Genomic DNA, 26651 nt, shown 5'->3' on the forward strand with positions numbered 1-26651 from the left:
GTAAGTCTTCACAGGCAGGTGAATATGTATTTAGGAACACAACTCATGGTAGTTATCTTTAGATGACTGTGAAGGTAAATTGGTTTCATTCTTCACCTCTTGGTGCTCATAGCTGATTTTATTAGGGATCCCTAAAGACAGCAAGGAAGCAGCCTATATAAGGGAAAATTACTTCATAATTTAAAATGTTTCCATCTACTTTACAAATAAGTTACAGTGCAATTAATACAGATCATAAACTGGCAGGAAGTGATTTTTATATGATCAAATCGCCACTCAAGAAGAATGGTGCCACTTGCATTTCTTGATTTTGAAAAATAAAATAATAATACAACGTCATGGTTACACTGCAGTGGTAACAGTGTGTTGTTTTGTTTTGTTTTGTTTTGGAGACAGAGTCTTGCTTTGTCACCCAGGCTGGAATGCAGTGGCATGATCTCAGCTCACTGCAACCTCTGCCTCCCGGGTTCAAGCGATTCTCCTGCCTCAGCCTCCCAAGTAGCTGAGACTACAGGTGTCCGCCACCACACCCAGCTAATTTTTCTGTTTTTAGTAGAGACGAGGTTTTGCCATGTTGGCCAGGCTGGTCTCGAACTCCTGACCTCAAGTGATCCACCCGCCTTGGCCTCCCAAAGTGCTGGGATTACAAGCGTGAGCCACCATCCCTGACCCGTATGTTTTTAATAATTTCAATAAGTTCTGTATTTGGACAGAATTTCTTGCATATCAGCACAGTAATACAATTTAACAGTATTCCTAGTCAGAGGTAGTAATATTTAGCTCTCTTACAAAGACGAACAATGTCAAGTGATTAAGGTATAAAAATCAGCAATGCCTTTCCTATTAGTGATTCCATTTAATGATTTTCTCTCATGTGTTATGATACACTAATTACTTTGAGAAGCTCATCATTTAGCAGTCTTGTGTTAAAGGAGAGTATTAAAAATCTGATTGTTAAAAGATTACCATATAAGAGTAGCTTTTTCTGAACTCTGAGCACATGGCAGACTTTGTTTTATGTAGCCAAAGGGCCATACAGATTAATCCATTTATTTATAATGAATATGAGTATTTCACACACAGGGTAAATCCTGAAAGTTAACTGATATAGGCAACATTTATCATACTGCCATTAGTTTTGCCCCAGATACTTCTCAAAACCAAAACACCAAAATAAAAATTTCCTTAAGAGGATGTTAGTATTTAACAATGCAGCATTTTCAGTAAAACTTAAAAATGTGGTCTTTAGACTTTTGAATGTCTTTGGTTTTTAATTTAAAACTTTAAAATGATTTCCTTTCAGAGACTTATGATTTGTCAGCTTTTTTGCTTCACTAATACTTTCTTCTTTCCTAGTTTTCAATGAATCCATTTTATGAACCCAATTCTCCTATTCGATCAAGTGCATTTGACAGAAAAGTTCAGTTTCTTGGGAAGAAACACCTTTTAAGCTGAATGCAGAAAATTCCAAAATAAATGATGTCACCACAATGGTGTATACTCAGGAATGTGTACATTGTAAGTTACTTGATTAAATAGCCTGGAAAACTTGTGTATTCTCAGCTTATCTAAACCTAATGAAATTCCTTTTATATTTAAAAATAGTACATTCTGTCTCATGTCACATATCAATAGATCAATTGGTATTTCCTTGTGAACAGTGTTATTTATGAAGAGCTCATTATCAATAATCATGATTTTTTTTTTTTTTTTTTTTTTTTTGAGACAGAGTCTTGCTCTGCTTGGCTCACTGCAACCTCCGCCTCCCAGGTTCAGGCGATTCTCCTGCCTCAGCCTCTGACTAGCTGGGACTACAGGTGTGTGCCACCACACCTAGCTAATTTTTGTATTGTTAGTAGACATGGGGTTTCACCATATTGGTCAGACTGGTCTTGAACTCCTGACCTCGTGATCCACCCACTTTGGCCTCCCAAAGTACTGCGATTACAGGCGTGAGCTACTACGCCTGACCATGAAATATCTTTACTTAAAAATTGGGAATAAGCTTGCTTATTTTTTTTTTTTTTTTTGAGATGGAGTCTTGCTCCTGTCATGCAGGCTGGAGTGCAGTAGCACGACCTTGGCTCACTGCAACCTCCACCTCCCGGGTTCAAACGGTCTCCTTCAGCCTCCCAGGTAGCTGAGATTACAGGTGTGCACCACCACACCTGGCTAATTTTTGTATTTTTAGTAGAGATGGGGTTTCACCATATTGGTCAGGCTGGTCCTGAACTCCTGACCTCGTGATCCACCCGTCTCGGCAAGTGCTGGGATTACAGGCGTGAGCTACCACGCCTGGCCATGAAATAAGCTTGTTTTTTTATGTTTTTTGTTTGTTTGTTTGTTTGTTTTTATGAGATGGAGTCTTGCTCTTGTCGTGCAGGCTGGAATGCAGTGGCACAATCTTGGCTCACTGCAACCTCCACCTCCCGGGTTCAACCAGTTCTCCTTCTTCAGCCTCCCGAATAGCTGGGATTACAGGCGTGCACCACCACGCCTGGCTAATTTTTGTGTTTTTAGTAGAGACGGGGTTTCGCCATTTTGGCCAGGCTGGTTTCGAACTCCTGACCTCAGTTGATCCACCCGCCTCGGCCTCCCAAAGTGCTAGGATTACAGACATGAGCCACCGTGCCCGGCCAGGAATAAGCTTTTGACTTGCCCGATTCAGATAGGTTGATCTTTTGTGTTTTTTTTTTGAGATGGAGTTTCGCTCTGTCGTCCAGGTTGGAGTGCAGTGGCAGTTGTTTCACTGTAACCTCTGCCTCCTGACTTCAAGCAATTCTCCTGCCTCAGCCTCCCAAAGTGCTGGGATTACAGGTGTGAGCCACCGTGCCTGGCCCAGATAGGTTGATCTTAATGTCCAACAACCCAAAAATAAATGTCATAGTCAAGATTTGGTAGATAAATTTAAAATTAAAATATTCTGCAGTTGAGAGTGAAATGTGATAGCACATACATTGATGTTATGCATTTAAAGATGTTATAAAAATGTATAGGCAGTATACACAGCACTACTCAAGAAGCCAAAGAAACACTTGTGCAGTGCTAAGTGTCACATGTCTGCTTCTGCCAGAGGCTAGGAATAGTGATCCTGCTATAATGTGAGAACCCGAATCATGTTTATAAAATAGGAGGCTGGGAGCAGTTGCAGGCCACAGTGAAGTGTGTTGCTTCTGTCACTTTATATTCTTATATTTCCTTTCCCTCAGATAGTAAACTGTTGATACTCGTAAAAAGTTGTAATGCAATTTTTAGTACTGTTGTCAAAGAAAAGTTTGGAATCCATTAACATTTGTACTCAGCCTTTTAGGTTATACACCAGAGGGGGCTGGGAATTTTCTCTTTGTTCCTATGATAAGTAGATCTTACTGTAAAATAGTAAATGTCCATTGGAAAGCAAGTAATACAACCTGTGCTAATTTGGAGCACTTGAACAATTTTGTTCCATTCTGAGTAACTTTTGAGCAAGTAATTCTAAGCTTTGTCTTGTATCCTTGTGTGAAATTGCATCATTTTTACCCTATTTGATTTCTTAAATAAAGATGTTTTTTCAAGATTGTGGTAGTTTAATATCCATTTTTAAAGTGCTGCTTTCGTCCTATCTCTCCTATTGGTAGCGTGCAAACTAATATGATGTCTTCACCTGTTACAGAGCTCAGATTGACTCAAACTAGATGCCAGAGCTTTGGGAGCAGAAAAATTTACATACTCATCTAGAAATCTAGAAGTAATTTCAGCAAATGAGTATTTTTTTCTATATAGTTGGCCCCACCCTTAATGAGCATATCATCCAGAGGGCTGTGATGCAGGCCAACCAAGAGCAGCAGGGTGATTGAGAGCGGGAAGACTTGGCTCAGCTGCCCAACAGTGGTACCCTTTTCTCCAGGCTGGTGAAGGTGAGGTAAGAACTAGTAACACATTTGTGAGTATATTACTAAAGTTAAATGCCAAATTTCATGTGTGAGTGAGTCTTTAAAGGAGCTGGAAGGGAAGTGGAGCATTGAGTGGGACCTCCAAGGTAGGCTGCACAGGAAAGCATTGCAGGCATGAAGGTGTGAAGAGCATTTGGGCACGTGGGTAGAACTGACAGCTGATAGATAGATGCTGATTATGAGGAAAGCTAAGCTGGCAAAGCTTGAATCTGGTAAGTGATGTCCCTTGAAGGTTCTGGAACACAAGAGCAATGGGATGAAGTCAGTCTTAAATCAGGCTCTCCTGAGCCCATGTATGTTAGCACAAAGTTGGTTATCTGCTTAAGTGCTCCAAAAGTGATCTAGATAAAATGTATACCGAGTTTTGTCTTCTTGCTATAACCGGAAACTTCCTAGGATGCTTCCTCTGGCATGGACATAGATCGTCTCAATCTCTGCTTTGTCCATGCTGTTACCCATGCTCTTTAATTTTTCAGTCACTTCAACACTTCCTGGTTGACAGTCCAGAGTTCCAGACACCACCTTTCACTGGGTACCACACTGGCGTGTTTTTCTACTTAACACTTTACTACTCTACAAGACATGGATAATGTGTGAGAACTTACATGGTGGTGTCATATTATTAAAACGGAAGTTTGTACAGAAATATAAAAAGGTTTTCTTCCAAGACAAGTAATAGTAGGAATGTTTTAACTTCAACTAGGAAACTTTCCCCAAGGGTGAAAAATAACAAAAACATTTAGTCCATTAATGAATTGTAATTTTGTATCTTCCAATCAGCACATTGTAATTGTTACATCAGTTATCAAATGCACGTTTGTCTGTTCTCCAAGTTCAGTAGTTTGCTTTTTTTTTTTTTGAGCTGGAGTGTCACTGTCACCAGGCCGGAGTGCAGTGGTGCAATCTCGGCTCAATGCAACTTCCGCCTCCCGGGTTCAAGCGATTCTCCTGCCTCAGCCTTCTGAGTAGCTGGGACTACAGGCACGATGCCCAACTAATTTTTGTATTTTTAGTAGAGAGAGGGTTTCACCATGTTGTCCAGGATGGTGTCGACCTCTTGACCTCATGATCCGCCTGCCTCGGCCTCCCAAAGTGTTGGGATTACAGCCGTGAGCCACCATGCCCGGCCTTGCCTTTTTTCTTAAAACTGAACTGTATCTCTGGCGGGGGGCACTGGTTCACTCCCTACATGACAGCCAGCTCCCCTCACCCAGCATGTCCTTTGATAACCCCATCACTCCCCAGTCGAGGGTCTCATCCACACTCAGTCTAGGCTTTGGTTAGCCTCCATGGAATCACATAGTCACCAACCACGCAGCATATGAACTTCATCCACAAAAGACCACAATTTGCTTTATCAAGTCTGATCATTGCAACAAGTCTTTTTGTAACAAAAAATCTCCTTGAGAGCAAATCACTAGATGTTCAGTGATAGAGAAGACACCAAGTAAATACATTGCCGAATAAAGATGTCATTTACCCTCTCAAAAAGTACAATCCTTAGTATTTCTTCTGAGAGTGATAAAGTTAGCTTGTGTCTTGTGTTATAAAGGAATGTTTTAACTTCAACTAAGAGACTTTCCCCAAGGGTGAAGAAAGTAACAAAAATATTTAGTCCATTAATCGAATTGTAATTTTGTATCTTCCACACAGTACATTGTAATTATTACATCAGTTATCAAATGCACATTTGTCTGTTCTCCAAGTTCAGTAGTTAGCCTTTTTCTTAAAACTGAACTCTATCTATGGCAAGGTTTTCCATTCATAGACAGCTTGAATTTAGCTGGATGTATTATAGACTGTATGAAGCAACTCTTGTACCACTGGGGGCCTGCCCTCTGCCTGAGACTGTGGAATGTGATCTATGGGGCTGGGGGTGCATGAATGACATACAAATGATGAGTAATTACTAGTGAGAGTGATTCCAATATGTAGAATGAAAACAGGAATGGTTAAGTCATTCTGAAGAGAATGAATTAATGATGCATTGCAAATACATTAGATTTTAATCTTTAATATCTAACATTATTGCTTTAGGAAATTATTTCCCTGAACCAAGAATACAATGCTAATTGCATAAAAACATACACATATAAAAAGTAGTTCTCCATTTTCCCAGGAAAAAATCCAAGTATAACTTCTAGAATAGTCAAGTTTCTTATTTTAATTATAATTAATGTCTTGGTCATCTCATTTATTAGCTCTGCAACTTACATATTTAAATTAAAGAAACGTTATTAGACAACCGTTACAATTTATAAATGTAAAGGTGCCATTATTGAGTAAATATATTCCTCCATGATTGGATGTGTCCCTTCTCCCACCAACTAATGAAGCAGCAACATACATTAGTTTAATTTTATTAGTAGATGATACACTGCTGCAAATGCTAATTCTCTTCTCCATCCCCATGTTGATTTTGTGTATATGTGTGAGTTGGTTAGAATGCATCAACAATCTAACAATCAACAGCAAGATGAGCTAGGCTTGGGCTTTCGGTGAAGATTGACTGTGTCTGTCTGAATCAAGTGATCTGACCTATCCTCGGTAGCAAGAACTCTTCGAACGGCTTCCTCAAAGGCTGCTGCCACATTTGTGGCATCTTTTGCACTCGTTTCAAAGTAAGGATAGTCGCCGTTATCCCTGCACCAAGCTTGGGCTTCTTCTGTAGACACCTGCCGTTCGCTTATGTCAATCTTGTTACCCAGAATCACAAAAGGAAAGCTGTCAGGCTCTTTCACATCTGCATAATATATGAATTCTTTCTTCCAGTTACTTAAGTTCTGGAAGCTTTGTGAATCATCGACACTAAAAGTAAGCAGGCAGCAGTCAGAACCTCTGTAAAATGGCGTCCTCAGGCTTCGGAATCGCTCCTGACCTGCCGTGTCCCAAATCTGCATGGTAACAAAATGTCCATCCACTTCCAAATCTTTATTTAAAAATTCCACACCTATTGTATGGAAGAGCTGGGTATCAAACTTATTAGTTACATATCTGTTCATAAGTGAACTCTTCCCAACTCCACCATCTCCAAGGAGAATTACTTTAAAAAGTGATGATTTTCCTGCCATTGTTAATCTCAAGAGCTTCAAGAACCCTGTAAAATAAAAAGGCACCATTACATTCCTTTATACCTACACATTCTTCTACATGATTCTGTGAGTATCAGCATTTAACTGAAATAAAACATACAGCCCCAGGGAATACCTAATAATAAGACTTCTTGTTTACTGAGCATTTAGCCATGTGCGGCTATTAGTCTACCATTATTCTCTGAAACAGCTGGGAAGGGCTCACTCTTCCCCTTTCTCTGGTCACAGTTGACTGTGAAGCTGGCACTCAAGCTCAAGTCTGACCCCAAAGCCCTTGCTCTGAACCGTTACTCTATGATAAGCCCCTCTCTGTTCATAGTAAGCCCCACCACCATTTGTTAGAGATGGGTAGGAGATCAAAGTTCGCATGGTTTTTGTTTTGTTTTGTTTTTTGAGACAGGATCTCGCTGTCACTCAGGCTGGAGTGCAGTGGGACCATCTTGGCTTACTGCAGCCTTGAACTCCCAGGCTCAAGCAATCCTCCCGCCTCAGCCTCCCAAGTAGCTGGAACCACAGGTGCACACCACCATGCCTTGCTAATTTTTCTATTTTTTGTAGAGACAGAGTCTCAACCATGTTACCCAGGCTGGCTTCAAACTCCTCCACCCAAGCAATCCACCTGTCTTGGCCTCCCAAAGTGCTGGGACTACAGGCGTGAGCCACCGTGCCCGGCCCATGTGTTTCTCTTAACAACTTCAAACAGCCCTTCAGTGCACAGTTGTGGTGTTCACTGATGGCCTCTCTCGTACCAGGGACTTTCTCTACTACTTCCTACGACCCCTTCCCTTTCTCTCTTCAGACACAGGTGCTGTTAACCAGGAAAGCCAGAGACAGAAGCTGACTTATCCTGCTGTGAAATAAAATATAAAGCAACCACTGAGTAAATGTACTTTATTCTCTTCATTAAGAACACTATTTTTAATTTGTTCAAATTAATGTCAGCAGCAATGGAATTTTTACTTTAATATAATCTAGTACATTCTACCCACAAGATTCACTTGGGCAGTTCAAACACTTAAGGAACATGAGACTGTGCTGGTACTTGTGTGTTTTGAGGAGGAATGAAATAAATCTTAAATGAAAATGTGGTACTATATATGTTCTTTAGAAGTCCTGTGGCAGGATTAAAAACTTTACTACACTACAAGAGCCAGCCTGTGGGGGGTGAGATTTCAGATGCCTGTTGACAGACAGCTACTTCTAGGTGCTGGTGGGAGCACAGTTCCTGGTTAATCCTTCTGTTTACATTTTTATTGTGGAAAATTTAAAACATATACAAAATGTCTATATAATGAGTATAATACAATGAGCTCCCATGAACTCTAAACCCAGCTTCACCAATTATCAACTTATGGCAAATCTTGTTTCCTCCATAACCCCTCCAACTCTCCCTTCTCCCCAGTTATTTCAAATCAGATTATATCATTTAATCTGTACTTTAGTATTAAATGGTTTTTAAGTATATTAAAATGTATATAAGAAAATACTAGAGAAGCACTGTACAACAGAATTTGATGCAACAATGGAAATGTCCAATATAGCAGCCACTTAGCCGCATGTGACTGTTGAACACCTGACATGTGGTTGATAGAAGTGAAAGACCGCATTTTAAATTGTATTCGATTTTAACTAAATAGCCACATTTAATGAGCCAATTGCTGTACTGGAGAGCACGGATCTAGAACAAATTTGGTCAATAACCTTAATAGGAAAGTAGGTATTATGAATCCCTCAATGGGAAGGCAATAAAGACATGAATAATTGTTATATTGACCAGGATGAATTTGTAAAATCACTGCAGAAAACATTATCTGGCTATCTCCTGGTTATATGCAATGTGAGCAACTATAGTATAACTGAACACTTCCTGTAACATGTAGGAATTCTGCATTTCTAACTACACGCTTTACTATTCTGATAAAAACCTTGTAGCAGCTTGTATAATGAGAAATTAAATGAATGGGAAAATATTATTAAAAAATGGTGGGACATACCTTAGTCCCTACCTCTTATTGGTTCTTTCAAATTACTACTACAGGCCAGGCAGAGTGGCTCACACCTGTAATCCCAGCACTTTGGGAGGCTGAGGCGGGCAGGTCACTTGAGGTCAGGAGTTCGAGACCAGCCTGGCCAACATCGTGAAACCCTGTCTCTACTAAAAATACAAAAAAAAAAAAAAAAAAAATTAGCAGGACGTGGTGGCGGGTGCCTGTAGTCCCAGGTACTTGGGAGGCTGAGGCAGGATAATCCCTTGAACCTGGGTGGCAGAGGTTGCCGTGAGCTGAGATCGCACTACTGCACTCCAGCCTAGGTGACAAAGCAAGACTCCATCTCAAAAAAAACAAAACAAATTAATACTATACTACAGTAATTACTACTATAATTAATATTTATACAATTTAAACTGTCCAACACAAGTGTGTGGCAGTTAAGGTGCACACCTTTTGAGAGACTTTTTCAATTTCAAATGTATTGCTCTACTCAATATCCAGACTAAATTAATGTTAAAGAGGAAACTGAAACAGTCCCAAGCCCCTTACTTTCCTGACATAGGTAACAATGTGCTAAACTGGCTGCTTTAATTCTTTGGCATCTTTGCTTCAACAACTTCAACTTAAAGAGAAAAGACTGAAAACCATAAAAGCAAACCAAGTATTTTGACATAGGGGAACCGTCTATCTGATGTCTCCTCAGAATTCTTCAGTGGGTTGTTTCCCAGAGAAGGCAAGACACCTGGCTCTTGCTCTTGGCCAGCCTCACTCTAGCCACCTCCCACCTCACAGCCTCTGCTTCAGTCATTCTGAATGCACCAGCACACGGAACTGAAATTCAATTCCACTCGCTCAGCACACCCTACACTCTTGCCTCCTCCCTGGCATATGCTGCTCCTTGCTGGTGACCGCCCAACGAACCACTGTCCCTTTAGAACTGCTCAGCATGGTCATCGCCTCCACTGGGAACCCTGCCCCAGCAACTCTCCCAATGTTTTTCCTTTCACACAATTTCCATGTTGTGTTATGAGAGTACAACAGACATCATTTATTCCAATATTTTAATAAGTCTCTACTGATCTGCCTTATCAGACACAAAGTTTTACCGTACATCACTGAATTTTTAGCATCTTTATATCAAATTACAAACCAGATCATGCAATCTAACAAACCCCACCCAGACTATTGGTTGCATATATCTAGTAAATTAAGTTTTAGAAATTCCTTGAAAGTGGTAATTTATAATTTTATCAAGACACTTTGATAGTTCTTTTCTTTTTTCATAATAATGTAGGACTTCCTAGTTTGTCTCATTCTGACCAAATGAATTTGGGTATGCCAAACCCACCAGGAAACAGAGTATAGGGTACAATTTTTTACATTTTCCATCTACAGTTTGAGGCCTACCATATATTCCCATTTGGGAATATATTTGCATTTGCCAAAATAATTTCTACATGAATATCTCTCTAACTGTAGAGTTGTATAAAAACACACATGGTGATACAAATAATTGTACACACCATCTTATTTACCAATGACATCTAACAAAAGCCAGTTGCATTCGATCTACCCATAATATAACCACAATCAGCTTACAAACATTAAAAATATTATTTTTTCTTTAAAAACAGTAAAATCCTTTGAAATTTCTTTAGTATAAGTTAAATAAATAAAGGGATCCTACTACGTTATTTTCAAAATTTGCCTAAAAAGGTAATGTGAAGTCTCTTATACTTCACAGTTTAAAATGACTGTCCAAAGACAATTTTCGCCAAGGTGAAAACATTAGTAATTCTGCTAAATTCTATGAAGAAATCTGAATAAGGGGCCAGGAGCAGTGGCTCATGCCTGTAATCCCAGCACTTTGGGAGGCTGAGGCGGGCAGATCACTTGATGTCAGGAGTTCGAAACCAGCCTGGCCAACATGGTGAGACTTCATCTCTACTAAAAATACAAAAATTAGCCAGGCGTGGTAGCACATGCCTGGAATCCCAGCTACTCAGAAGGCTGAGGCATGAGAATTGCTTGAACCCGAGAGGCGGAGGTTGCAGTGAGCCGAGATTGCGCCACTGCACTCTAGCCTGGGTGACACAGCTAGACTCTATCTTAAAAAAAAAAAAAAAAAAGAAAAGAAATCTATTTAAGAAAAGCATATTACATAGGTCATAAATTTTACCTGAATTTAATTGTTCAAGCATCATTATCTACAAAGAAAAAAATTAGAAAGCTCACCTTAACAGTGTATGTTTTCATAATTTTGAGAGTAAAATGAAGAATTAAAATGTTAAAGTACAGTATCTGACTTCTATTAGCAGCCAGATTCTTAACTTAAAAGAAAAACCTGAATACTTTCCATAACCTTTCTCAGTCCAAAAAAGTCCTACAATCAAATATTCTACTTTAATCATTACGTTTTTCAAGAAGTTTTTCATCTATCCATCTTGTTTTCTAAGTTTCACATTCAGAGACAGATATGAAATTATATCAAGAGGAAATGTACAATATTTCATTCATTCTTTAAAACCTGCCCAAATTTTGGGTGGCTGAGAATGAGTCATATTCCAGAGAATAAAATGAAGATAACACAAAAGGGAAGACAGAAAAGGGCCATGTGAGGGAGGGGCACCAACATGATACAGGAAAGGTCAGGCTAAGGCTCAAGGGAGCCCAGCTTCCAGGCAGCCAAGGCAAAAATGAAAACGCTCTTGTTTCTGTGCAAATCAAAGCACACTGTCAGAAAAGAGAACTTGTTCCTGGCACCAAATGCCATGAGCACAGCCCCATGGGCGAACTATTTAACATCCTGAATCCTCATGGGAACAACAGTGACAGCAGTACCTACCTCCTAGGGTTGTTGAGAAGATGCACTCAAACAACAGAGGAAAAGTGTTTCATCACAGTGCCAGGCTCATTACAGGAGTGCAAGAGTGTCTGTGAAATGAATACATGAATAAGTCTTCACTGGCAGTTTTACAGACAGGTTCTTTTTATGGTCATGTCTTACATCAACCTTCAGTAATGGCAACAGGCAGAACAAATTAGAGGACGATATAGGCCTACACTAGGAAGCTGAAGGATCCTAGTCCTAGAGTTCAAATTCAATGTCAAGGTCTCCCAGTGATCACTATGTGTAACTGTGCTAAAGTACTAGCCTCTATTGGTCTGAACCAAAGGTTTCAACCACCCTCCCCACCCACCACTTTTTAAAGCAAAGGGCATTTTTGTGGGACTTACATATAGCAGTCCTTAATTTATAAAATACAATTAATAATAAAATGAGACGCTTCAAAATCCTGACATTTGGGGTTGAAGATGAAACAACAATAGCAGCTAGCATTGAGCCCAGTATGTTATGCAAGCTACAACACTGTGTTTATTCCTCACAAGTCTCTTAGTACCTATTACACATGAGGATACTGACTCAGAGAGGTTACATGCATGGTCAAGGTCACACACCTAGTAAAAGGCGGGGGTAAGATATGAACATGGCCAACTGACTCTAAAGCCCAGGCACTTAACCCACTAGGCTACGTCAATCCCAACTGCCTATGCATCTGTTTCTGAGGTTCTACTGTTGTTGCTGCAGGTAGAATGAAAATAAGCAATTGCAAATGGTAAGAATCTTTCAACCACTTGCTTTATTTCAAAATCTGCTCAAGAACAAGATTAACCTGACAGAAACAGTAATCTCCAATCTTACTGACATGTAGCATAAAGCACATGTGTCTATGCTTTATTAGAGTTTAAGTAGTTTAAAACATGTTTTACATGAAATGAGTCAAATTTTGCAGAAGCTTACCATTTGGTAGAACGACTGGGAAAGTAATTTTTCAATAAGTATTTAGTGAGTGCCTGCTATGAGCCAGACCCTGAAGATACAAGCCACACATACAGTCCCAAGTTTGTGGAGCTTGTAGTTGGGTGAAGGTGACATTCACATACAAATGCATTTAAGTCACAACTGTACCTCGCAAAATGAGAGATATATGGTATAAAGTACAACTATTCACACTCAGCCAAAAATCAAAGAACAACTTAAAATAGTGCAAGGGATTCTGCCCACCATCTCCCTCAGTGAGTGAGATGCACAATGTGTAAACCTGGGCCTCTCTCAATCAGACTCAGATTCCCCGTGCCACTATCTTACGGAGCTGCCTGAGTCCATGAGAGTTCAGCCACCTGGGGGACTTAATTTACATGCAAACATGATCCTGTAACACAAGCCAACTATTTCACCTGCTGAGCTGCAGTTAAGGAAAAAGAGGTAACTTCCAACATCAGAGGGAAACTAGGCTGTGTTAATGAGAGACTGTACATCGGTTTCTAGTGTGATGCTTCCAAAGCAATGTCTCCATGATCATTTTAGCCATGTGCTGCCATGAGAACACAGCCCTCGCCAAAGTCTGATTCCGCTGGAGGGGATCTGACCCAGGGGAAGTAGGTTTGACCACAGATTAAGCTCAGCAAGAGCAAGAGAAAACTATGAGAAAAGAGGAGGGAGCAGGAACCAGAAAGTGGGACCAATCCATGCCAAAGAAGCCTGGCTCTGGCATGAACTGGGAGAATTCAAGGTAGGCCCGAGCACTTGGAGGCTGGAGAGTGAAGAGTATGCTACAAAGACGGGACTGAAGGAAGAGGCCCAGGAGCAGGGAGGGGAGTAGAAGCCACGGGAAGGATTTCTGCCTGTACTCTAGGAATGATGGGGAGTCTCTGAAATAGCTTCAGCAGTGGGTGACCTGGTCAGATAAGGAGTCCAGAAAGCTAACTGGATGCAGTGGGAGAAGGGCTGTGGGTGAGGTGGGGAGGAAGGCCCTGGACAAGCTGGGACGGATGCCGCTACGATCCCTCTCCACTACTAACAGTGTCAGCTAGGCTTACGACTGAAAATTGAGGTGGCTGTACCTCACACTTGATCCTCCAGTAAGATATTTACTATATGACTTCATGCTTTACCTTGTTCACGTTCAAATCCCTGGCCCTTTACCTGTCTAACTGCTAGTCACCTGTGCGGATGTAGCTAGACTTCATCTCCCGAACACCTACTGGACATCTCCAACTGAACCCCCTTCCTCGACACTCCTAACCACCCTGTGCGTGCCTCCACCATTTACCATAAGGAATTCTGTAACTGACATGCCTACTATGTCTAGTAAAAATGAAACATGCTCTCTTTAAAAACTCACATTACATGGATATGTACTATACAATTACAGAAATGTCCATACATTTTTGAGTTGTCAATGTTTTAGATTGCACCAAAAAAGTGCATACCCATACTATTATCAAACCACCTTCCCCTAAAAAGAAAGAAAATGTCCATCAATTGATGAATGGATAAATAAAATGCAGCATACATCCATGCAATGCTGTAATGTAGACAAACCTCAAAAACATTATGCTAAGTGAAGGAAGTCAGAACAAAAGCCTACCTACTATATGATTCCATTTATATAAAATGTTCAGAATAGGCAGATATGGAGACAGCAGATTCATTGCTGCCAAGGGATGGGGCGGGGGGCGGTGGCAGGTAAAGGAGGAGTGACTGCTAATCGGTATGCGTTTTTTTTTGGAGGGAGGTAATAAAAACATTCTGGAATTAGATAGTAATGATGGTTGTACAACTCTGTGAATATACTATAAACACCAATGAATTGTATACTTTAAAAGGGTGAATTCGACCAGGTGCCGTGGCTCACACCTGTAAACCCAACACTATGGGAGGCCAAGGCAGGCAGACCACTTGAACTCAGGAGTTTGAGACCAGCCTGGGCTACATGGTGAAACTTCATCTCTACAAAAAATACAAAAATTAGCTGGACGTGGTGGCGCATGCCTGTAGTCCCAGCTACTTGGAAGGCTGAGGTAGGAAGATCACCTGAGCTTGGGAGAGGTCAAGGCTGCAGTGAGCTGTGATCACACCACTGCACTCCAGCCTGGGTGACAGAACAAGACCCTGCCTTGAAAAAAAAAAAAAAAAAATTACTGTATGTGAAAATACATATGCAAATCTCCTGAGAATTAAAAATATGACCCTAGAATTAGATTTACACAACTAGAGCTACAAATGTTCTCCTTGTCCCTTCAGCAGCATCCCTTTAAATAAATCATTTACATGTACAACAGACACGTGCTGGTACCAACATATGCTGTATGATTCCCATACCACGTGCTGGTACCAACATATGCTGTATGTGTCATACACTAATCCGAATGTAAAGTTGGATAAGCAGGTCACTGGCAGGAAAAAAAATGAACCACATTGCCAGCAGATACCACAAAATTCAAAAGACAAAAGAACATTTTATATTAACCCTTTCCTTCTTATAACACTATTTTCCCAACTTTTCTATTATGTACTTTTATATTTGCAATTGTTCACGAATAGTTATTCAGTAGTACCCTTTTCTCTAGCCTTCTCCAACCCCTTGCTGGCTTCCAAAGCCATACACTACAATAAACCAAGGGGAAGACTAGAAAGCCTCAAGGTCCAAGCATCAAGAATATAATTCTGCTGGCCAGGCACAGTAGCTCATGCCTGTAATCCCAGCACTTTGGGAGGCCGAGATGGGCAGATCACTTGAGCCCAAGAGATCAGGAACCAGCCTGGGCAAGATGGTGAAACCCCATCTCTACAAAAAATACACAAATTAGCCAGGTGTGATGGTACATATTTGTAGTTCCAGCTACCTGGGAGGCTGAGGCAAGAGGACCGCTGGAGAGGCGGAGGTTGCAGTGAACCGAGATTGTGCCATTGCACTCCAGCCTGGGTGACAGAGTGAGACTGTCTCCAAAAAAAAAAAGAATATAAATCTCTAATACGACTGCGTATGTGATTGAAGTTAGACTTTTTTTATTGGTCCTGGATCTAATTTTCTCCATTCCTACAGATAACTAAATTCAATTTATTATTTTTATTATACAAGATTTTTGAGCATGGCATTCAAAGAGCTTTCCAACATTAGTTACAAGCCTGCACCAATTATATCCCTACTACTCACCATTCCCACACCTATCACTGGATTTTCTGTCCATATCTTTGCTCGGGCTGTTACCTTGGCCTGCGAGGCCCCTCCCTACTTTGATGGCTATGACCATCTTAGTCATCAGTGGCCCAGTCCAGATCACCTCATGTAGGAAGCCAGGGCCGCCCTAGCAACCTAATCTTTCTCTTTTCTTCACTCTCATCATCATTTCCACCTCTTTACAACTCTCATTTACTTATGTTCTAATCACCTTCTGTCTTGTTTCCTAATTACAATGTCAACTCCCTGGGAGGGACACACAACACCTAATTGCATCCATTCACTTGTCCCTTTTTTGTTCTGCCACTTCTCGTACAATGCTCTACATTTGGTGAAGTGCAAATAAATGCTAAATTGAGAACGAAGAGTGTATTACTTCCTCTTTTATTCTTGTTATTCTATTATTATTCTATTTGTGCTTTCTGTACTTAAAATTCTTTGTTTCTCTATCAGTTCTCCCCGCATTCTATTTTTGAAGTCTATTAAAATGTGTGGGAAGGAACAAAAAAATTGATTCTTACTTGCAATCCCAATGAGAATACCACTTTAAGCTCCCTGACTGCGACAGGGAGCTGGCAAATGCTGAAAAACAACTACATTCCTTAATAAGCTGCCAAAGGGAGAGCAGGCATCATTTGTAAACTGCCTTCTCAAAACTTGAATTTTAAAACACATATTCTGTAACCCCTCCAAAAACTTAAATTGAATTTATCACTCCTGGTTTAAATTTAGGAACAGAATTTTTTTTTTTTTTTTTTTTTTTTTTTTTTGGTCAAATTCACAAGTTCCTTTGGATTCACCCTGAATGTCCTACTTAGAGGTGTATGTATCACTTCACTTCACCTCATAGCTTGAGAAAGTGAGGTTCAAAGAAAACCAGGGAAACAAGAATATGGATAATCTGAAAATTATTTTTGCTGGAGCTGTATTTATTTCCTCATAGCTTAATTTAGGCGTGTCTCACTTAACAGTCTAATTGGTTCCACTGTTTCTAAAAACTTCCTGATTGTCTTACGGAAATTTATGAACAAGCAAGTCAAGGAAAGTCATTACGTCTAATGGGTACCAGCTCTACAGCAAGAAGTTACCAAAAAAAATAAAGAAAGAAGATAAATACTGTCAGAAAATACCATATTTAGTGTGCAGGAAGAAGCAAAAGAAAGAAAAGGAAATAACATAGGAATAGGCCAACTTGGAGGCAAGACCTGCCAAGGTGAAATAAATTATCTAGTCCTATCTAGTTAATCACTGAGCATTACCTCAAGAACAGGAGGCAGCTAGAGGAGAAAAACTGTATTATCAAACCATACTATCACTATGTCAGAGTACCTCCCCTATTGAAAGAACTTATTTCAATTAAGTAACTTTTTTTGAAGCTGAATCAGCTAATTTAAGAAATATGTTAACTTTTTTCTTAAAACAAGGTACCTCTGTAGGTATGCTAACTAATCACTAACAGTGGTGGGGGTAGTGGGAAGGGAGGAAGTGAGAAGGGCAAAAAAAAAGAAAAAAAGAAAAAGAAGACTTAGTTAAGGAACTAAATCTTAAACCATCATGAAACTAGTGCAGCAGGATCCAACAGAGCCTTCTGCAATGATGACAATGTTCTATAATCTGCACTGCCCAATATGGTAGCCACTAACCACATGTGGCTATTGAGCACTGGAAAATAGCTGGTCTAACTGAAGAACTGAACTTTTCATTTAATTTTAACTAGTTTAAATTGCTACATGAGGCTAGTGGGAACTGTGCTGGACAGTGCAGGCCTAGAGTGTGGTTAATTGGGAGTCCATGAAATGAGCTTCAGGGGGAATATACACTCCCTAGAATCACAGGTGAAATAAGGATGAGAGCATTGGTGGAGGCTTGTGTGCTTGTGCTTTTTTCCTGGAAAGAACAAAAAAGCTTTCATCAGATCTTAAAGGAGTTTGGACACCAAGAAATGATTGCTACATGCCTGCATCATTTGTATGTTATGTGTGATCCATTTCTGTAGCTCTTAACACCCTTCAAGACTTTTTGTCTTTAGCAGTATTTCCTCTTTCTCTCCCTCACCCATGAGACTTTTATGAATGTTACACTTTGACCATAAACTGTGATAGTTCAGTGAACTGCCTTACTTATGGGAAATTGCTAGTCCTGAGAAGTGAGGATAATGTTTTGATTTTTTGTTTTGCTTAGGTTTTAAGAACCAAGCATAAATCTACCTGCGATGAGGCACTTACCTGTAAAAGGCACTTACAATACTTTTTGACAATAAAGAAAAGAGTGCACATTGGAAGACAGAATTAAAATGCAAAGACATAGATAAAAGTCACAAGATGAGAACATGGGGAATTAAAGGGAGCTATTTCAGGAAGAAAAACAATTTATGAAAGGAATGAATTTGAACATATATGTCAGAAAAATATATTAAAGCAGCAAAACACAAATCAAAAATGATCTGCAACGTTCTGCTATCACCTAAAGAAACACTGGTTCTGAGGCCTCCCTTCCAGTTAGATAAGAAACTAAATGTCTTTAATTTACAGCAGACAAAGCCAGGGGTTGCAGAACTATACAAACTCACTGAGGGGTTCCACAAGGCATGGAGCCACAGCAAAAGGAAACTTCTCGACTGTTAGAAAAGTTAATTACAAGGAGTGAGGATTTCCTAAGAAGATATATTTAAAAAGGGGCAGCTATGTCTGGTATATAGGACTCAACTAGACTAGAGGCTCCCAAATACCATTCTGCAGGGAAGTTGTCACCAGCTCAACACTACAGGCAGCTCTTCATCAAGTTCAGTTTATCCAATGTAACTGTCACTTTATCAATGATCCCCCAGGTCTGCCCTATTGAAGTGTCGAAACTGACTTTTCTCACAAAAAGCTTTCCAAACCCAGCCTCACTATGCCCATCACTACCCATTTCTCAATCTGCCTGCAAACCTGATTAACTCTCTGCTCAGCTTATAGGACACCAGGGCTCCCACTCCATCCTTTCCCCTGAGTGTCAGCAAAAGTCACCAAAGACCTCCTAATGGCCAATCCAACGGCTTTTTCTCAGTCCTCATCTGAATGCCCTACGGCACACACAACCCTAAGGTGAATACAGGGAAAAGTTCTTCTCTCAGGACTTTATTGTGTATGTTTCTAGAAAACACCTGCAAGTTTGAACAGCAATTCCACCTGAAGCCCAGCTAGTTGACAGTGAATTCTCTCAGGTGTAGCGATCTGTCTGGATGTGCATGAACTAAAATCTTAGAAGGGTACCCAAGTCTTTTTTCTTTTTTTAAAAGACAGAGTCTCTCTCTACCACCCAGGCTGGAGTGCAGTGGCATGATCATAGCTCACTGCAGCCTCAAACTCCCAGGCTCAAGTGATCCCCCCACTTCAGGCTCCAGAGTAGCTGGGACTACAGGCACAGACCACCAAGACTGGCTAATTTTTTTTTTTACATTTTGTAATGACAAGGTCTCACCATCTTGCCCAGGCTGGTCTTGGAACTCCTGGGCTCAAGCAAGCCTCCCTCCTTGGCCTCCCAAAGTGCTAGGATTACAGGTGTGAGCCACCGCGCCTGGCCTCAAGTGTTTTTTAAAAACAAGTAAGGAAACAGAGGCCTAACTGGGAAAGTGTCTTTCTTACACAGGATCACACAACTAGCTAGAGGCACAGGGGAGACCTTCAAGTCTGAGCCAGGACTCACCACCCATTACTGCATCTATCAGGTCCAAACAGCCTGGCAGTAATCCTCTTGAAAATGTTTCCTAATTGTCCATAAAACCACTCTGATAATAGGTTCTGCTTTCTCTCCTCCTTGGTCCCTTAGCTTTCTAAAACATAGACAGCTCCCTTTCCTGACAAGCTCTTCATGAAGCTATTTCACGAGACTGAAACCCTTACCTGTTTCCAGATGGTATCTCCCCGGGCTATAAAAACCAGTGACTCCTAAAGTCTACCTCTGCATGTCTGGGCCAGACAAGAATTTGCAACCCCTTGTATAATATGTTCATCTGGTACCCTGATGGTAGTTCAAATTCAACATATCTAAAACTGAGCTAAATATTTTCTCCATTTCGAAAATCTCTTTCTTCTTTTCTCTTACGCACTTCATTCAGCCACACATGAAATATGTCCACTTTTCGCACTACCTATTGCTATTGCCTTGCTTGCTCAAATAATAAATGCTATGGCTGTAATTATATTAGCAGCCACTATTAACTGAATATCTACTAGGTACCTGGCATACAGCACCTTAAAATCACCTGCAAGTTGGACACTATCATCCATGTTTTATAGATCAGTAAACAAGTCCACAAACTTCCCCAGGTCTAATTAAATAGGGCAGGTCAAGTATGTGTTATCTTCACTCCCACCCAGTGACAGAAAAGGTCTACATAAGGCACAAATCCAAAAAGGACACCAAGAAAGAACAACTGTAGATGCAAGACAGCAACAAAATTTAGAAAGTGGAAAGCAAATGGTCTGGGAGTGACAGAGTGAAGAGACAATGAAACCTAATGCGGAAAGCAGCAGCCAACAATGAGAAAGCTGATTCCCACCAGACAACTGGAAAAGAACTGAACAGCACACGGGCACTTCTTGAGACTTCTCCAGACAGGCTGGGTCCGGAAGCTCAAGGGGTCCCCGAAAGGCTGTAGATTCCATGACCCACATCCTTGTGCCACCTTAGCAGACCCACTTCCTAAAGTATTGCACCCAGTAGAAAATGGAGAGAAAGCACAAAGGAAAGTGGAGCTGGAGGGACCATCTGCACAGGAAACCTCAACTGCAGTCTCTTTCCTCTGTGTCCCTCCTCTCAGTTTAGCAACTAAAAGGGTAGCATCCCAAAACTGCAAAGCTCTGGGGGAAATGAGGGGCCCAAGGGAAAAGCTTACAGATACTGGAAGGTGGGATGGAGAATTAAAAAGGGACTTTGATGCCTTTTCTCCTTACCGATAAACCTTGTAGTACATAAACTAGAGCCAATAATACCAACTTCTAATCCTAAGGTTCCCAAACTGCATGCTGAGGTGCCCCAAAGCATCATGGCAAATTCACAGGGGCAGGGCAGGCTATTTTAAATTCTGAGGGAAACACGGATACTTGACATTTGTAGGGCACCACACTGGAGGGGAGTTAATTAGATTGTGCCGCATTCCTTTCGATGACATCATATCTTCATGAAGCTAGGTTTTCCAAGACTGCTGTGATAAAAATCAAGTACTTGGCACAAATTAAAGTGGATTATGAGGGTGGCAACTGTTTGCTCCCAAACAACCATTTTTAAATGTTATTTAAGAATATTAGCACTCATTCCAAAGAACATTCTGCATTCACCAATGGGTAGTCCTCAGGCAGTTCTGATCTGACTTCCAACCACATTATGTATGTATTTCCAGGTATATACATCTGATCAAATACACAGGTGTGAAACTGCACAGACCAGGGCAGTCACCTAGCTGCATAAACACTCCTATCTATCCTAAAGTTCTGCACAGCAAGTTCTAGAAACAGAAGTCTGTAAGGCTTTTTTTTCCCCAGGTTTTTCCAACGCTGAGAACACAGACAGTCTTATTCGCACTAACCTTTTGGAAATTACCTTAGCTTCTGTACCCAAAAATCTAATCCAATTCACACGAACTTGAAATTAAACTACAGTAGTCAGTTCAACTCCTTTATACTGCTTTGCTCTCTGTCACACTTGAATAAAGAATGTGGCAATGAAATGAATATGTCCAGTTGTTCCATAGTGTTTCTCCATCCCCTGTCAAACAACAGAATACGTTTGTACAAGTCAGGCCTAAGACAAAAGTGGAGTCTGTGTCCACAGACTCCCAGAGAACTCCTGGAGAATGCAATGAGCTGGCTTCCATGCAGCCAGAATGTGAAGCCGGGACAGCCTGTTTCACTTCTCCGTTTTTTTTCACACCCAGTCTCTCTCAACCTCAGGCAGATCTAGCTGTTACCTTACTTACATTCATTTACATCTAGTCATCCTCACTGTACTCATAATAAACAACAGTGTTCCAACGCCTGAACTCACCACAGTCAAAAATTAACAAAAGGATTGGAAAAATCCAGAATGTGGAAATACCCAGAGCACACAGGTTCACAACATGCTCAGTATCAAGAGTCATGTTGAGAAACAGAGATTTCTCCTCCAAGTTATCTAACTAGCCCTGGCACTCCTGGGCTCTCTGGCAACATGGCCTGGGACCGCCTCCGACCTCCCTCCCCTCTGCCTACACACCTAGGTGGCTCCAGGTCTCCTCCCTCAGGCATCCTCGCCTTCCAATTGCATCATAGCTTTCCACCAAACTCCCTGAAACATTTTTTGAGTTCACCCTCACTCCTCTATAAAAAAAAGTCCTTAATAAATGTTCTCTGTTGATGGCCTACTTAGTCACAAATCCTATTCTCTTACGCTTGGTTTTGACTGATGAGTTTATTATCTATACAGCTTTCAAGTTAGATGCGTTGCCCAAACACACACACACTTCCATTTGGCTTACTTCCTCCTGCTGCTTAACTAACACATTGCCTGGGCAGAACTCCTTGGAAGCTAATAATTTGCTGCCTCTACTTTGTGTCATATAATCTCCTAGAGATTATAAAGCACAGCCATCTCATTTTACCCAGAAGGAAATGTGGTGACCTAAGTTGGGCGGAGGAGTAAGCCAATTAATGATCAAACAAGACAACTCTGGCACCAATTTCTCTCGACCCTTCCCAGAATAAAACATGTCACTTTTGTCAGATTCCGTGTGTATGCACTAGCAATCATTTTGAGGTGTGTAACTCAACATCCTCCCTACCCTATAGCAGACAACTCCTGAAGAGGCAGAGAAATCTATTCATCAGCAAAGAACGTGCTGTGTATTGGCATGAGTCAAAAACCAAGCTACCGACAAAAAGATGCCATGTTGACTGCATGAATAACACTCACAGTGATGCCTAAAAAGAGATGCGATCCTTTTTGACTGCTCCAGTCAACCATTCCCTCCCAAAGTTCACCTAATTCTGCCACCAGAATGAAGCAGTACATATTTTGAAAGGTCTGCTCTTAAATAGGCATGAAAATGAAAAAAAAGACTGGAAAACACCAGAAAGTTATGGCAAAGTCATTAAAAAATTCATCATTTATTTCTTGATTCCAGTGACAAAATGCAGGCATAACTATTTCTCTGGTGAGGTGAAATTTAAGGATGAATTTTATGCTCAACAAGAATGGCTTCTCAATTGGATTCTTGTAAATATTCACACGTGGTTAACCATACAAAACTGTAACAAACACATCAAGTTTTCCCCATTTCATCTAAGTCTACCCACAGTAAACACCATGACACAGGTACTTCTGTGCCAAGTGTGGAGTTGTTTTCTTTAATTATTATTATTTTTTTTTAGCGACAAGGTCTCACTCTATTGCCCAGGCTGGAATGCAGTGGTGCGATCATGACTCACTGCAGCCTTGAACTCCAGGGCTCAAGTCGTCCTTCTGCCTCAGCCTCCAGAGTAGCTGGGACATGCACCACCACACTGAGGTAGGCTAATTTTTTTTTAGTTTAGTTTTTGTAGAGACGGGTGTCTCACTATGTTGCCCAGGCTGGTCTCAAACTTCTGGGCTCAAGTGATCCTCCTGTGTGGGTCTCCCAAAGCACTGAGATTACAGGCATGAGCCACCACACTCAGCCTGTTTTTTTTTTTTTTTTTTAAATGAACACCTGGCCCCTGTCCTTGAGTAGCCCGGGCAATAAATTCTGTTCTAGGATGATGTCAGAACCTAATCTTATGACTGTGATTGGACTGTAAGTTTCAGGAAGGTTAGGACTCCCCACTGCCCTTCTCATCAGCACCTTTGTATCAGTGCCCCACAGGCTGCTCAGACAACTGAAATAATGCAGAAACTAAACTGTCTAAGTCCACTTTAATGGCTCTGAATAGCTCTAAAGTTATTTTTGTCATTTTTGCCTTAAAACAAAAAACAGATTCTGCTACCAGAAATTATTTGCCCCGTTTATTTATTTATTTATTTTTTGAGATGGAGTCTCACTCTGTCGCCCAGGCTGGAGTGCAGTGGCGTGACCTCGGCTCACTGCAATCTCTGCCTCCCGGGTTCAAGTGATTCTCCTGAATTCAGCCTCCTGAGTAGGTGGCATTACAGGCATCTGCCACCACGCCTGGCTAACTTTTGTATTTTTAGTAGAAACGGGGTTTCACCATGTTGGCCAGGCTGGTCTCGAACTCCTGACCTCGTGATCCACCCACCTCGGCCTCCCAAAGTGCTGGGATTACAGGCGTGAGCCATCGTGCCCAGCCACTCACTCTTTAATCTTTCAAGTGAATATGCTTCTCAGTAGAGAGAATTTTCCCCTGCTCACTGTTAAAATGATGAAGTATCCCAAATAGGAATATGACATTGCATTTGAAAAACTACAAAAGCAGTTGAAATGTAAGCTCTGGGGTTACTCAGACTGCTGAAAAGCAAGGTTTCTCAACTGTGGCACTACTGACATTTTGGGCTAGACAGCTCTTTGTTGTGGGGGGCTGTCCTGTAGGTTATAGAATGTTTAGCAGCAAAAATTAAAAATTAAATAACAAAAATAAAAATAAAAAAGAATGTTTAGCAGCATCCCTGGCCTCTACCCACTAGATGTCAGCAGCACCTCCCTTGCCCCCAGGTGTGAACCAAAAATGCCTGCAGACATTGCCAAATATCTCCTAGGAGGACAAAATTGTCCTCTCTTCCACTTGAGAACTATTACTCTAAAATTACCCAGATCTGCTTTGAATCCCCGCTCCACCCCATCACAACCTGGGTCATCTTGGAAAACAGACTGAACCTTCCTATGCCCCCCGCAAATTCCTCAACTGTAACATGGAGCTCTTGCTGAAGAAATGCTATGAAAATTAAATGAAATGATGTACGTACAGGATTTACACGCACAGAATATTCACCGCGCCAGAGTGAGTGCTCAATAAATGGTCAGAAATGAGGGGAGGCTAAAAAAAAATAATTTCGAGAACTCAAAAATCTTATCTTTAGGCCTCCAGAGTACTGTAGTCTAGACAGAAGAAATGGTTGAGATAGAAACAAAAAGAGATGAGAGAGGTTGGAAAAGAAGTGATAGAACTAAGGTATTATTCCCCTTATCTCTTAAGAACCCGGCTTGGAGTCAAAGCCAATAGAGGTTCTACTTAGTTTTTGCCTATCTACTCTAACATTCCAAATAATAAACGAAAAATATGCCCAGATCCCAAAAGTCTCCAAAAGAGAAACTTTGTAGTATAAACGAGGAATTTACTACAGCAGACACAAAAATACTAAAAGCACCAGACTTCCACAGCATTGTCTTAGATTTAGGAATCCAAATAACACACTGAAGTTCTAGAGAAGCAATCATGATAACTGCATAATCTTCTAAAGGAAAAACTAAAGGCTGGCTTCTTAAAAGTTCCTAACTGAATCGTTCCAGGTTTCTTTATCTCTAGTTTTGCTCCACTGGACAGCTTCTGAGAGTACAGGCAATGTAGGGATTTTCCATTACAATGGTGCCAGAGACCAAAGGACAAACACATTTTTTAAAAAGCAATCAAATTCTGCCCATTGATTTTTATCAGGACGCTAAAATCCTATGAAAAGACTTTGGTCACGTGCCGATTTGGAAACTAGCAGAAAAGTTATTCCTCAAAAGAACTGTAGTCACGAGATGTGTCATCCCTTACCAAAAAAAAAAAAAAAAAAGGCAATACGTCCACCAACTATTTATTAAGTTCAGCACGTAAATTTCTCATCTTGCCTTTTTACTTACCGAGTTGGAAGAAAAAAGGGAACGCGATCGTGAAACGTTAGCCAGCGTCTGAATCAGATACTGCCCCCAAACCTCCTGCAGCCTCTAAGATTGGCTTTACTTTCCGAATTCCTCACCCAAGTGGTCATAAGACATCGAGCAAACACGTTCTGCTTAGGTGGAACTTCAGAGGTCGCCAAAATCAAGTCGTGGGAGCGCCTTTGTTTTCCCTACATTAATCACTCGGGTGTAGGATTTGGTTTGGGGACTGTGGATGTGCGTCCCGGAGTGGTTGGGGAAAGGCTGGCGTGTACGTGTGTTCCCAGGTGACTGGGTGTATTTCTCCGTGTGTATGTGCACGGGTGTCCAGGCTTTTGTATCTCCCTCTCTCCAGTGTTTGTGTGCGTCCCTGTGTGTGTGTGTTTCCGTGTGTCCCTCTCCCCAAAGGTGTGGGGACCCGTCTTTCCTCCTGCGTCAGACAGCAGGCAGGGAGACAACCAGCCGTCCTCGCTCCCGGGGCGGCCTTGTGACCCGCGCTAGCCCCGCGCGCACCGCACCCCACCCCAGCGGCCCGAGGCCCTAGCCGCCCCCTCAGACCCCGACACCCGCGCGCTCCGCCCGGCCCCGAAGGAGTCCCGAGTCCCGCTCACCTCGCGGCCACACGAAAGACGAGCCGGGAGCTCTGAACCGGCCCGTGTGGGTGCAATGAGGACAGAGAGAGGGTCGGGGACCTGCACAGCAGGAGGCAGCGGCGGTAGAGCAGCCAGGTTCCAGGTCCAGCTGCTCCCGTCCAGCGCGGAGGGAACAACATGGCGACGGGCCGGGGCGGGGCGAGGAGA

At 41.5% G+C, this 26651-nt stretch overlaps 2 protein-coding genes across 3 annotated transcripts in view; one reads left to right on the plus strand and one right to left on the minus strand.

Annotated features, from left to right (window-relative positions):
* The window catches only part of TRAPPC2 (trafficking protein particle complex subunit 2), a 20820-nt gene extending 17264 nt beyond the window's left edge, over positions 1–3556 (plus strand). Inside the window, exon 6 of the mRNA XM_073013867.1 lies at positions 1357–3556. Coding sequence (XP_072869968.1) covers positions 1357–1455 — 99 coding nt within the window. The 3' untranslated portion in view covers positions 1456–3556. The remainder of the gene's footprint in view (positions 1–1356) is intronic.
* Positions 2011–26651, minus strand: RAB9A (RAB9A, member RAS oncogene family). 2 transcript variants are annotated; one of them, XM_007991060.3, is made up of 3 exons: positions 26463–26645; positions 11861–11949; positions 2011–7029 (listed from the first exon to the last, which is right to left on the minus strand). In XM_007991060.3, exon 3 carries the CDS (start codon positions 7001–7003, stop codon positions 6398–6400), a length of 606 nt encoding a protein of 201 aa, XP_007989251.1. In that variant the 5' UTR covers positions 7004–7029; positions 11861–11949; positions 26463–26645; the 3' UTR covers positions 2011–6397. The 2 variants fall into 2 exon arrangements, with proteins under 2 accessions (XP_007989251.1, XP_007989252.1); XM_007991061.3 differs by lacking the exon at positions 11861–11949 and having other exon boundaries at positions 26463–26651.

Source organism: Chlorocebus sabaeus, chromosome X (assembly GCF_047675955.1).
Source record: "Chlorocebus sabaeus isolate Y175 chromosome X, mChlSab1.0.hap1, whole genome shotgun sequence".
Lineage (NCBI taxonomy): Eukaryota > Metazoa > Chordata > Mammalia > Primates > Cercopithecidae > Chlorocebus > Chlorocebus sabaeus.

Excerpts from the sequence above, each read along its gene's own strand:
- RAB9A (XM_007991061.3), bottom strand. The coding sequence starts at position 7,003 with ATGGCAGGAAAATCATCACTTTTTAAAGTAATTCTCCTTGGAGATGGT.